This window comes from Triturus cristatus, chromosome 1_2 (assembly GCF_964204655.1).
Source record: "Triturus cristatus chromosome 1_2, aTriCri1.1, whole genome shotgun sequence".
In the NCBI taxonomy this organism is placed as follows: domain Eukaryota; kingdom Metazoa; phylum Chordata; class Amphibia; order Caudata; family Salamandridae; genus Triturus; species Triturus cristatus.
In genome coordinates, this window is record NC_140580.1 from 1,155,050,461 (window position 1) to 1,155,064,951 (window position 14,491).

The window sequence follows — 14,491 nt, forward strand, 5'->3', positions numbered from 1 at the left end:
CTGCTACCAACAGTGATAAAGGACAGATAGTATATACTAAGCACATGTCATTTGCACAACAGGGTACAATGCTCCAACAAGAAAACTGTATAGCCACTGGGGATGCTCAACTACCATTTCTAAGCAGGGGCTGCGAGGACCAGTCAATACACACTGGTCAGGGACTACTCTTCATAAAGTGATTACTGCAGGTACGGCTGCTCACCTCATCAGCAATGGCAGTGAATATCAGCACACTAATTCCACTAGCTGGAGAAGATATGTGAGTATCCCCAGGTCACTCTGGGTCACAAACAAATGATTGAGCGTCCATATAAATGTATACTTACACACATTCTTCAACTAAGGGAATCTATGTCAATATACGCCAGTACATATACTCAAAGAAGTAGCTAAGTCAACGCTTACATACACACATTCTCTGAACATCCCTGGAGCCTACAAACTGCATATGGACCCTCCGAGTCACAAGGCGTGATTCAATGGTGGCTAAACTATCGTTTATAAAGGTGAGCACATATCTTCTGCTCCACAGGGTGCAACTCCTAGAAGAGAAATCTGTGGCCTACAAACACAGTGAACGTATCCTCTTCCCCACAAGCTGTGATTGCCAGAAGTCTAATTTATGATCTATCAAGATTGTGGAAGCCCTCCAAAACCCCAGGGAAGTTACAATACGGGCACATTTTAGGCTAATACAACTGCGGATACTCCACATGGCACACTATTCCAGGGTGGTTCTTCTTCACAAATTGGGTAGGGGGGTACGCTGCTCTGTTTGAGAGAATGCAGGCAAGAGGGCACATTCTTCCATATCCTGTTGGTGTGCCCGTTGATACAACTTTTCTTGAGCAAGTGTTACACCGGTTATGTCCATTGCCCTTAGAGGCTAAACTGCATATTTTAAACATCTCAGTGGAAGAGGTGTTTATGAGATACCAAAGGATCTGGATGACAACCGCGGCAATTGTGGCAAAGCGCAATATAGTGCATGCCTGGGGTCGGGGGCCCTCGCTTCGATTGTGTAATTCACCATCACAATATCTATTTTAGTATGTTCTAAAAGGTGCAAGCATATTCTAAAGACCAGTCCAAGACACTCAACAGTGACCATTTTCTCATATAATGCACAATTGTGAACAGAATCACCTATAGGAAGGGGTAAACTCTAATTAAAACCTTGTGAGATTGGAGGAAGTCCGGGGACTTCTTTACAGTCTCAGACAAATCTTTGAAGGCCTCCCAGAACTCATGCACTTCGAATTGACAATTTTGCTTCACTACCTAAACTACATGTGCACACCAAAGAAGGGGAGTGCTCACAACACAGCTTTGTGGAAGTCCATGTATGCAGTAGAAGGCTGGTTACCTGGTCCCCTTGCCTGGCGATTACGCTGACTTCGATGGATGATGCAGAAGCGCCCAGGATGAGGTCCCTGCAAAATTAAATCAGATGGCAGTGAGGGTGTAGTGGCAACAGCTAAGCTATTATTTGTGCCGCAGTTCAGTGCAGGTGTTCCGCCGTCACGTGTAGCATACTCACCAGTCCTCAACATAGTTCATGAAGTAATGATGTTCCCTCTCAGTGCAGCTACCGTAGCACGGCTCTGTAAAATTTAGGAACCTCTCGCCACGCTTGTCATCTTTCTTCTGCAGAGCAGACATGAAACTAGATTTCAGAGAGGCATTTAAACATATACTACTGTTCTTCTTCAACCTTAACAAGTTTTCCATGTAAAATAGAGCTCAAGCTTCTCACCTCGATCACCAAACCCCTTGAATCTCCGTAGATACATTAAGATCAGCAAACATCTATGCATTCAGAAGAACCTCAACTTGACACTGACCATATCTTTCAAAAATACCCAGTTACCCTAACTCTTCCTTCGTTTTGAGGAATCACAGTTAAATAGGCTCTTTTTGCCCACCAAAGATCTGTAGTAACACTAAACCTTTCCATATTCCATGAAAATACCAGTTAAGCTAGACCCTTCTGAGACACCAATGATTTCCAGCTTCCCTAACCCTATATTTCCTAAGAATGCCAGTTAAAATAGACCCTCATGCAGCCCCAAAGATCTCCAGGAACGAATTCTTTCATGTTTCCCTACAAATCCCAGTTACTGTAGGCCTTTGTATCTCCAGTTACCCACGGATCTTTGTTTCCCCAAAGATCTCCAGTTAAATTAGACCTTTCTATCACCACAAAGATCTGTTACCTCTGGCCATTTTGGCTTCTCAACCTAACCCATTCTACCCAAAGATTTCTAGTTATCCCCAGACGCTTCAGTCTCTCCAAAGGATTTTACTACCACCAGACGCTTGTGTCGCCCACAGACCTCCAATTAACGGAGATCGGTTTTAAATCTTCACAAGAACTAGGTAACCCACAATAATGAGCTCTCCTCAAACACTCTTCTTCCCACAGACTGTAATTTCCGCTAAGATTTATTTCCCACATTATCATGGGATTCCTATAGCCCGAAGCCTAGGACATGTTGTCCTTGACTCCAAACAATACGTTTTCAAATTTATTTTGTCCTTGGGACAAGTAGGCCCAACCCTCTGCAGCAAAAACCGTTTGGCTGCCGGTTTACAGTACCACATTACGGATCAGGGAAGAGCATTGTCTGCAGTTAAGGCAATGATTGTGCCCACCTTATTGCTATAGAACTTTTATTTATTGTTCATCAATGCAAATTCTTTATTATTAGGGTGAGCGCTCTAAGGAAATGTTTTAAGCTCAGACTACACTACTGAGAGTGGTTCCAGTATTGAAAGGCGTACACACGTTTGCAAAGTTTAACAATATTAGGACACGTGTAATGCTCCCAGAATGCGCTCCGATCAGATGCAAATGTTTGCAGAAGCTTGAGAGCAAGATTGACGATTCTTTACTTTCAAAATAAACGGATCACAAAAAAATATCCAACTAGTAAAAAAAATGTTTTGCTAAACTATTGTGAAATATTAGGTATAATTTCTTTGGGCATCATTTAGTAAAATGTGTTAACGCATGCTGGTATTTCAACAACATATTCATATTGGAAAATCAGTTTCAACAAGATTTTAGAAAACATGGAAATAAACGAGCATTGGCAAAGCCAATAGGTCTGACATTGAAGGTCAGCCTTTTAGTTTTGTCAATGGTGGTCTTGTTTTGACACAGTTTTTGTAAAACTTTGTTGTTGTGGGAGCTGCCAAAACGTCACCATTATAACAAACATTGGCAAAAAAGCAAAACTATTTTTTGGTTTTAAAAAGCTCATATTGCGACAGTAGTCCCTGGCACTGAACACCCCGCGGATTGACGGTCCGTTCATGTGTCAGTTATGTTAAACGCTTCACCCCTCACTTTCCTCGTGTGTACTCTGTGTACTCTCCGATTAACAGTAATGTACCCTACTGAGAAGTACTGGTGCTTTAACTTTCAGATAAAAGTTCAGGTACTCAGGACCTGGCCATTTACAGCACCCTGATTCACCCAAAACACGGGACCTGCCTTGCTTCCCACAGCCCTTGCCCCGTTGTCTACACCCCTGTGTGTTCTGATGCGTTTGCAATGAACATGGTCTTGGTGGGACCCCTGCTTTGTCCCTGCATCCAGTGTTTGCTTTTGCGAAGGCCGGTGCAGGATTGTCTGCACACTCCACTCCCATTCTGCAGGCTGTGCCAGGCATCGCACTGCCTGTCTGCTCCAGTGACTCCCTCGTTGCTGCACACCCCGGTCTCTGCAGGCTGTGCCAGGCATTGCACTGCCTGTCTGCTCCAGTGACTCCCTCGTTGCTGCACACCCCGGGCTCTGCAGGCTGTGCAATGTATCTCACTGCCTGTCTGCTCCAGTGACTCCCTCGTTGCTGCACACCCCGGGCTCTGCAGGCTGTGCCAGGCATTGCACTGCCTGTCTGCTCCAGTGACTCCCTCGTTGCTGCACACCCCGGGCTCTGCAGGCTGTGCAATGCATCGCACTGCCTGTCTGCTCCAGTGACTCCCTCGTTGCTGCACACCCCGGTCTCTGCAGGCTGTGCCAGGCATTGCACTGCCTGTCTGCTCCAGTGACTCCCTCGTTGCTGCACACCCCGGGCTCTGCAGGCTGTGCAATGTATCGCACTGCCTGTCTGCTCCAGTGACTCCCTCGTTGCTGCACACCCCGGGCTCTGCAGGCTGTGCAATGCATCGCACTGCCTGTCTGCTCCAGTGACTCCCTCGTTGCTGCACACCGCGGGCTCTGCAGGCTGTGCCAAGCATTGCACTGCCTGTCTGCTCCAGTGACTCCCTCGTTGCTGCACACCCCGGTCTCTGCAGGCTGTGCAATGTATCGCACTGCCTGTCTGCTCCAGTGACACCCTTGTAGTCCCTCAGCTGCAAAGCCCATATACCCGGAGACTTTTGGAATGTAGAATTAAATGCCATATGGCAGGCACTATTAGGCATATGTTTCATTTTGTGCTTTCAGCCGATCATTGCCCCCTCCCGCCCATTTCTCTTGGTGCAAGAAAACAAACAGCAGTGGGCTCCAGTGCAGAGGCTTAGCTGCACCCAACCCCGGCTTATCCTCAAACCCTCCCCACAGCCCCACCTCCCTCTCCCCATTCAACATTTTGTCACTCACAATGAGATGCGAGGCGTCTCATGGAAAAAGCAGGTAGAAGCATGCTACGCCGAGCATAGCCAATCCGAAAGCTGTAGGCATTGGCAATGTTAATTAGGGCTCCCGGTTTTATGGTATTTTTTTTTATTTTTTTTTAACATTTCCGTCTGTATTTATCCATATTTATTTTGTGTTTTGTGTATAAATGAAGTTGTAAAACTGTACATTTCCATATTTATTTAACTGACAGACGCGCACTCATACTATGTCTGTGGTGATTTAGCTATTTAAGCTGCCAAATATTACGTAACAATACAGCCACTAAAATATGAGCATTATACCACAATTGCATGTTGACATATGCCTTTATTTAAAGAAATTTCATACTGTTTTTTTTATTTCTTATGCTATCGATCTGCTCAGCTGTTGGGCCACAATTCATGAAAGACAGCATGGAGAGCCACTTAAAAGAAGCACAATGTTCTGTATATATCCACTTTTAAAAATAAATGCAGACCGAAAACACATTATTTTCTGTCTGTATTTATCTGTAATAATCCGTAAAAATGGATAACAGGGAGGCTTAATGTTAATGCATTGTGTATATCAAGAAAACCAGCCCCAGAGCCGTACACAAATGCATTAACATTGCCAACGCCCATAGTTCTCAGACTGCTGAGACCTATTGGCTTTTCCAATGCTTATTCAGTATGGGAAAAGATTAGAGAAGACGTGGTGAAAACTACTAAAAAAACATGCAAGTTAGCAGGTTTGCAGATTCAAAGGAGCATTTCAGCCCTGCAACTATTGCTTAAAACTACCTCCAGCCCCAGAATGTAGATATGCAGAAAGGTAGCAAAATAAGGGAACTGCTAGTATTCAAACCCTACCACTGTATGAGCCCTGACATAACCTGAGAGGCTATTATCAGAGCACTTACAAAATGAGATTGCTGCCATAATGTTACCCACACTATATGGCACCAAAGGGACAAGTGTGTTTTTACAGGACAAGTAGATTTATGAAGCAAGCGGTACCATGGCCAAGTAGACATTTTATTAAATTCCATACCTCTGTCACATCCATAAAGATTTATTTGCCAAACCCTGCACATCCTCATTAGTGCTCTACATCACCCCAAATTCTGCACCTTGCATTAACAATTAGTGCTAGCGATACAAACTGCCTGCCAAGGCCTGACCTTCCACGGCTCCATCAGAGCCTGACCCTCACCTGGGTCGCTGGTGCCACACCCTCACCTGGACTGCCGATCCTAATCCTGGGCCGCCAGTGGCGGGCACTCACCTGGGCCGCCAGTGGCGGGCACTCACCTGGGCCGCCAGTGGCGGGCACTCACCTGGGCCGCCAGTGCCGGGCACTCACCTGGGCCGCCAGTGCCAGGCACTCACCTGGGCCGCCAGTGCCAGGCACTCACCTGGGCCGCCAGTGCCAGATCCTTAGCTGGGCCACTGTGAGAAAGTGCCATCTTTCTTGCATGGTATGCCCCCACTTTTTGCTGAATTGCCTGTGTTCTTTACCTAAAACTGCATGACAGCCTAAACCCAATTGGCATCCCTGGCCACAGGCCAGCCCCTGGTAAATGGTACCATAGGTACCCAGGGCACTGTGACCAGAGAAGGCCCCTAAGGGCTGCAGCACTTATTGTGCCACCCTTAGAGGCCCTGTACCCTGACACTCACACACTGCCTTTGCAGGCTGAGTGTCTGGGTACAGAACTAAACAGAGAGTCGACATGGCACACATCCCTGTGTGCCATGCCCACAACACACACTGCCCTAGCATACATCAGCCACCCCTCTAGCTGGGTGCCCTATGCCAGTGGTGTGGGCACAGGTGCATGAGCCCTGTGCCCCTACAGTACCCAGGTCCATTCCTGGGCACTGTGAGTGCAGTGTTGTCATTTAAGAGTATATGCTCCTGGGAGATCGTCAACACGAACTCCACAGCACCATGATGGCAACACTGAAGACTGAGAAGTTTGGTATCAAACTTCTCAGCACATTAAACCCACACTGATGCCAGTGTGGGATTTCATGTACAATGCACGACAGAGGGCATCTTGGAGATGCCCCCTGAACCTAACCTACAATCAACGTCGTCTGGGGGGCTGCCTAGGCTGCCACACAGCAGACATGTTGCTGGACCCCTGGGTAGAGAGCCATCCGCTCTCTTGGGCCTGCAACAATGCACATCCTGGTCGAGGTGCTAGGTCTCCTCTCCCAGGATGGGCAGGGGAAGCTTCAAATGCAGGCCACCTTTGTGAGATTCTCCAGGCCACTTGCTGTACTCAGCAACTGGCCCCTACCGGTTCTGACCCCCACTCTGGCAGGAAGACTGGCCGGAAACCCCAAGGAAGGAAAGGGGGTGTGCCTGCCTCTGCCAACCCCACCCCTCAGGTGGGGGAGGCGAGGTGAAGCACATCTCTGGGCTCTCGCCATCTTGAAGATGGGAAGCCCTGCCCAATCAGGACTAGGTTACTGCCCCCCTCCCACAGGAGAGTGGCAGGTAGGGGGTGTACCGACCCCAGGGCAGGGACATGGGTCCCTGCCTTTTACCTACCTGTAACGCCCCTAAATTCAGAATTTAGGGGCCCCGTGAACCTTCCTTCCTTAGATCCAGATTCCGAACCAGCAAAGAAGATCAAGAGACAAGAAGACCCGCCGTGCAGCTGCTAACAAGAGGAATACACATACTGCTTTGGCCCCAGCCCTACCGGCCTGTCGACCCTCGAACCTGCTCCTGCTAAACTCCGGCATCTCCAGTGGTCAGCAACCTCACAAACCCCAGAGGACCTGGCTACCTTGTGACTCTGGAACTGGGACTCCCACGAGCAGTGGTACTGCTCAAAGCAAGTAAACTGACCCCTGTCATCAGCCAGGAACCGTGAACCCTGCACCTGCCAAGCCTGGCCTGTGCCGGAGTGGACCAAGACCACGAGGACGTCCCCCGGGCGACTGTGACCCCGAATCCAGCACCCAAGGACCCACCTCGACGCTCCTGACGATGCCTGCAGCCTCAGAACCAGTGACCCCTCCAACCGCGACCTGCAGAGCGTAAGATTTCCCAACGCCAAAAGGCACCCCTGCACCCGGCGCCCTGCGGCCCCCTGTGCCCCACTCTTGGGTGCCTACCTATCCTCCAACTACCCAACTTACCTCTCGAAGTGGTGGTCGCACCTGAAGAATCTTCGTCCCCGAGCTTGCAACCTTTGTTCGTTCTTGAGCTTCTCCATTGAAATCCACTGAGCGCCAGACGGCTCAAAAGCACCTACACCCAACCGCCGAGTGGCCCTGGCAGTGCAACTTCTACTCTGACCTACTTCCCCATTTGCCCTGAGCAAGTGACCAGGAGCCCAGCTCCCACAGACGCGTGGCCTGCTAGCCAGCAGCCACCAACCAAGGGCCCCCTGCCTCCCATAGGATAACATTGGGCCTAACTCATTCTGCACCCGGCTGCCCCTGTGAGACCCCTGAGTCTGTGCCCAGAACCTTAACTCTGCCAGTGGAGTACTTACCCAAAAGCCGATAACTCACTTTTCTTCCATAGGGTAACATTGACTGGTTTCACCTGGAAATTCTTCTAAGTGTGGAGTTTCTAAACTTTAAAATATTCACCTAAAATCAACCGAGTAACGAAAGTTCTTGGACCTACTGCCCTTGAAGGCTAGGACACCAGTGCCCTATTGTGGAAAGCTAGCTCCGTATATGGTATACCACTGGATGGTTATTCTGTGAACAGAGGCCAGAGATTTACACCAGATGTCTAAAGGGCTCAATGAAAACCCAAAGTGATCTATTTGTGGTAGTGTGGACGAACAGTCTTAGGCCTAACACAGAGGAGGGTAAAACATTTGTTGTGCACACAATGACCAATAAATTACACATGGCTCAAAAAGGAGATGCACACCAATTGTATAGAATATAGCTTTGCTCAAGATTTATTTTAAGACCAAGATCTTCGCAAAGAGATAAGTATGTTTTTAAATAGAAATTCTGTTTAGTTTCAAACGTGGACACAGTGCAATTTTGAATCTTTGTAATGTTAATCTATGGAGAAATAAATGCGGTTTTAGCCAGGAAGGGTTCCCATGCGGTATGAGTACAGCGCCGGGAAACCCCGAAATGGGGTAGCTGTGCGCTATATAAGTACAAACACATTTACATTTACAGGTAAGTAACCCACTTACAAATTCAGTCTTTGGGTTGCAGGGTCAGCAGAGGGCAAGGTTCAGGTAAGCACAAACACTGCACCACCAGCAACCCATTGGCGGCTGGGTGCAGAGGTCAAAGTTGAAAATCAGGCCCAATGTTACCCAATGAAGACTGGGTATGCTTGAAGACACACAGCCTGCAGGTAAGAAGATAGGTTGCAGATCTCAAGCTTAGGAGGTTAAAACAAGCTCGGGGGACCACAAGGTGGCAGCAAACATACACCACCAGCGGAACAGGGGAGGCCGGGTGCAAACATGGTGTTGGGCACCCAATGTAATTCAATGGAGAAACTCGGTTTGGGAAACAGGCTGCAGGCAACGAACTGGGGCAACACGAAGAAAACCAGCGACAGCAGAGTAAGTTGGGATGCTGTAGGTCGTAGGGACATCGTCGGTTGAGCTCCTCAAGGCCCATGGGCTTCAGGTGCACAGGTATCCTTTGCCGTCGGGCTTCTCTTACCGGAGCCGGTCTCTGGGAGCCTTTGGATTCACAATGCAGGCATCGTTGTGGAGTCCAGGACGGGCAGCCAATGCTGGACTTGGACTCAGGATCGCTGGGGAACCTTTTCTGGATTGGTGGGCCACCTGGACGCAGACAGGAGGCGACGTGTGCAGAGTGGTCCGAGATTGCGGATCTGGAGGACACCAGAGTCCATTGAGTTGCTTTCTTGTGGACAGAGCCGCTTCCTTAGGGAGTTGTGGTCTTCTTCAAAGGCAGGTAGTCCTCCCAGGGGTTTCAGGCGTTATTTCTTCGTAGTATCTTCGAGGGCCGCAGACAGGCCGGTAGGACTAGGACCAAATCAGTGGGTGTCGATAGTCTTCTCTGCACAGCATCTTCTTCATCCATCTTGTTAGGTCGGCAGGAACTAGTTTCAGGGTCAGGGGGAGCCACCTAAATACTAGATTTGGGGGTGTTCTAAGGGAGTGAGAGGTAGGGCCAATGGGCACTTTACTTGGGGTGTCTACACCCTCATTATGCCACCCTCTTGTGAGAAGAGGCATAGCCCTAGCCCTGATTGGAGGATTCCCCCCCCCCCCCATCTTCAAGATGGCGGGGACTGAAAGATGTGTTTCACCTCGCCTCCTACACCTTAGGAATGGAGTTGGCAGAGGTGAACACACCACGTATTCTGCCTAATTTTTTCTGCTGGTTTTCTGTCTCAAATTAGGGGTCTGAACCAGGGGCTGCCATCTGCTGCTAGCAGTAGATGCTGGGGGTCACATTACAAAGGTGGCAGGCCATTGAAGCTTCCCTCTACAGCATTGTGCCCATCCTGGGGGTAGAGGTGTGACACCTCTGCCCAGGATGTGCTTTATTTCTGGTGCCGGACAGCTGGGGTTCTCGCCTAGGGGTCCAGAAACATGTCTGGTGGTAGAAGGCTGCCTAAAGCCAGCCTGTGAAGACACCAGGGTTGGTAGGTTTTCAATGGGCCTCTCTAAGGTGGCCTCTGAGTACATGTTTCAATAAATCCCACACTGGCATCAGTGTGGGTTTGAGAGTACCAAACAATCCTGTGTTCAGAGAAGCCACCATGTTGCTGTGGAACTCGAGTTGTCAAGATCCCAGCCCATGTATTCTCTATGGCTTTGCTGGCCCTTTCAATATCAAAGATTTGACTTAAATATTGTAGGGCCATATCTGCTCATACAGGTTCTGTTGGATTTATCTGCGGCGTTTGATATGGTTTCCCACGTCATTCTGCTTGACAGACTTGCAACAAGTGGCGTCACCAACAAGGCGCTAGCATTGTTTTCGTCTTTTTTAGAAAACAGACGTAACATAGTCACCCTCGGCCAACACAAGTCAGTAGAAAAACAGCTTCTATCGGGGGTCCCCCAGGGCTCTTCTCTGAGCCCGACGCTTTTTAATCTGTACATGACCCCACTGCTTGTCCTGATAGATTAATTTGATGTCGAGGCTATTACTTATGCAGATGACACACAGATCATCCTCACCTTAGATCAAAATTCCACCATATCGGAAGAAAAATTCTATCACTGCCTAACAGCAGTCATGAATTGGATGAAACGTAATCATCTGAAATGTAACAGCCAAAAAAACGAAATCATGCTGTTCGTGAAAACAAATCTTTTTACGCCCAGTCAATGGTGGCCTGAAAACATGGTTCCACCACCAAACACTGCTGATACAGTACGGAACCTAGGGATTTTATTTGATCACTCTTTATCGTTCCATAGTCAAGCATTAGCGGTAGCAGGCATGTGTTTCTATACCAATAAAACTTTGAGAAAGTTCTTGGACCTACTGCCCTTGAAGGCTAGGAAAACCGTTGCGGTGGCACTAGTGCTTTCGCATCTGGACTACTGCAACAGCCTGTATGCAGGGGTAAATAAATCTATAATAAAGAAGTTACAGGTGGTCCACAACGCAGCGGCCAGGTTGGTGCTTAGGCTCCCTAGAGGATCCCCTTCCTTAGTAGCACTTCAACGACTACATTGTCTACCAATTCATAAAAGAATTTTGTTTAAAGTTTTAACGATCACATATAAAGCCATAAAAGCATCAGGGCCGACATATCTCAGATCCAGAATTCGCCCCTATACTACACAGCGTCTTCTGCGATCGTCTTCGGGGAACTATTTGATAGTCCCCAGTTACCGACTGAAAACAAAAGGGAGCAAAACCATAGCCGTTCTAGGTACAAAAGCATGGAACAGTCTGCCGCTCCAGTTGAGATTGGCTCAATCCGAACGCCTCTTCAGGAAGCTTCTGAAAACATGGATTATCTCTGTTCCCGACAGCACTGTGCTTTCCCTTATATGATGATAGATATGAATACATAGCCCCACTCTCATTTCCCTCGTCCTACTGTTGCTGTTTTTGTTTCACTGTCCGCTAGCGCCAAGATGCTCCTTGGAGTGAACGTAGCGCTCTATAAATAAACTCATTCATTCATTTGCCCGCACCTGCGATATAGTGCACCCTGCCTAAGGACTAACGCGTGCTAGGGGGGTGACTTACCTATAGCTTAGGCAGTGCTAGTTGGCATGGCACATAGGCAGTTTGGAATGTCGACTTTGTTGTTTTGTGTGCACCAGGGCATGCCTGCTGCAGTGGTAGTCTGCATGGCTTAGGTGAGGGGGGGCCTAGGGAACACTTGTCAGTCTCAATGCTCTAGGTAACAAGGTACCATTTACTAGGAATTTACAAGGGGCCTGAAGGGCCAATTGTGGAACAGTTTTAGGGAAGAAGCACTGGCACAAGTGGCAGGGACCTTGTGCACTAGATCAATTACCAGGCAAAACGTGGGTGGCTAATCACGTGAAAAGGGTCACTTTCTCACACCTATCCACGCCCTGTTTACCTGTCAACACCTGTAAGTAAGCTGGAGGGAAGCTAACTGTGCAACCAGTCAGACCTTGGCCTCTTAGTTGAGGAGGCAGCTTTTGGGCAACTCTGATATTTTTGAGTGAAATATTAAACATGCTGCTTTTCTTTGCACAGCTTATAGAAACTTTACAATATTTATTTACAGCATCCAATCTCAAACACCGAATAGCATAAAGTCAGTAAAATCTTCATATAGTTTTACACAAATTTTAAACAACAAATGATTTAAAGTTTCAGACCCAGATATCATCATATTTGACAGTCACGAATACTGTGCAGAAGCGTAACAAGGCACCTGTAGGCACAATAAAAGTGTATTGCATGTTTTGGTGAACCCTCATGAATAATTCTGAAGTAGTGGGAAAGGATTCTCACCAGCCATAACTTCCGTGTAGCACGTCCTGGGCCGGACGACGGGCACAGTTTTGGGTTGGGGTGCGGGAGGGAGGTTTGTCGAGGGAGTTGGAAGGGCTCATGTAGGTTTTCCAATGCTAATTAATTCAACATCATGGCCTACCAAGTTTGGCATATGCTTTCAGATTCCAAATGGAAGTAAGAGCTTTCTAAAACCGATTTCGTCAAGTGCTTTGGAGCCATCAGAAAGGAACAGCCCTCACAGGCTCATGCCAATTAAAACAAAAATATAAACACTTGGCAAACTTCACATTTAGGTCACGTGCATAACACAGAAGGTATTGTTCAAGTTTAGAGAGTACATCGTTTGTATTCTATTGTTACTGACAGGGAAATAGGTTGGATCGGCATGCCACTTCTCCCTGCTTTCATCAATTCCTTCCATAACTTGATCCGGCTCCCCTGTCTTTCTACAACATCATCCCTTACACCTCGCAGTGGCTCATCCTTCTACTATTCCTCACTCTATCCTGCTTGCTTCCAATATTTCTCACTCTCCTGCTTTCTTCTCTCTTTCCCTTCTTTCATCTCTCCTGCTTTCATCTCATGCACTCCATTGGATTCCTCTGCTGGTAGCAGCTGCCATCTTGATACCTCATCTGCTTGGCTACCACCTTTCAATAGTTGCTGGCTGTCTGTGCCAACACTTACTAGTCGGAGCATCAGCCACAGTGAGGGGTAAGGTAGGTATGGTAAAGTAGGACAGCATCACAGGACACTGGCACAGCCATCTGAACCTCTTGTCCATGTGGCTATACAGGAGAGATCATCACAGAAGGGAACTAGTACTGCCATACCTTTCCTTGCAGATATCTTTTGGCCCTTATATAGACAGTTTCTATTTTAGAGGGTTTGAAAAGAAAGGACTTTAAAAAACAAAATGATAAACCACAGTTAGAAAGTCCTCTGGGCAAAAACTGTGTGGTGGCAGAACACCCGCTGAATACCTACAAGATTGTACAAACGTGCGGTATCCAAAAGTCCATGGACATGTAATAGGTTTTGACATAAGGGCCCTGCCACCCCAAAATAAAAACTCCTTAAAAATGTTTTTACTGCATAGCTAATCCTGCCAATACAACATTTTATTTATAACCAACCATATTTTACCCACATTTTCACTTTGAAAAACAACCCATTCCTTGGTAAATGCCCACTCAGAGGTCAAACACATCACAGTGGAAATTTTGAGCTGATCATAATCTATTACGAGGGGATGGGTCCAAAGTATTGCCCCATATCAGTGCAACACCAACAACGTTTCATTGAATCACAACTACAGCATTAGTGATTCTAAAAACTTGCTTAAAGATCTAAACGAACCCAATATATTTATCCGTTTGGGGTCTCCCTCAGCAGATTCATGGTCATCCTCATTCACTGTGCACCTTCAGATGACCCCCGATACCAAACACATGGGGCCCGATTCACAGAACTAACTTAAGACAAAGTTCTAAACTTACTACCATTTTGGTATTCACAGAAGGCACTTACTCATTTCGGTATTCACAGAATTTAGGAGTCCTAACTTTAGGACTCATAAATGCTTTCTGTGAATACCAAAAGTGTTAAAAGTAGGATTTTTCTCAGTTTAGTAGTAGTAAAGTTAGGAGTCCTAAGTTTAGGACTCCTAAACTGAGAAAAATCCTAATTTTAAGACTTTCGGTATTCACAGAAGGCATTTAGGAGTCCTAAAGTTAGGACTCCTAACTTCTGTGAATACCGAAGTGAGTAAGTGTCTTCTATGAATACCAAAATAAGTACGTGCCTTCTGTGAATACGAAAATGGTAGTAAGTTTAGGATTTTGCCTTAAGTTAGTTCTGTGAATCGGGCCCTCTGCCCTTATCCTCTTACACATTGCCAGCTGCTTACCAAGCACTGGGGCCACAGCACGTTCAGTTC

The 14,491-nt window shown here is 47.2% G+C and overlaps 1 protein-coding gene across 2 annotated transcripts in view; it reads right to left on the reverse strand.

Moving 5' to 3' along the window:
- The window catches only part of NUP214 (nucleoporin 214), a 385,271-nt gene that overhangs the window by 323,037 nt on the left and 47,743 nt on the right, over positions 1–14,491 (reverse strand). For both annotated transcript variants that reach the window (XM_085613954.1, XM_085613953.1), the window contains exons 8-9: positions 1,544–1,650; positions 1,370–1,436 (exon numbers count right to left, since the gene is read on the reverse strand). In XM_085613954.1, the coding sequence (XP_085470080.1) occupies positions 1,370–1,436; positions 1,544–1,650 (174 nt within the window). The remainder of the gene's footprint in view (positions 1–1,369; positions 1,437–1,543; positions 1,651–14,491) is intronic.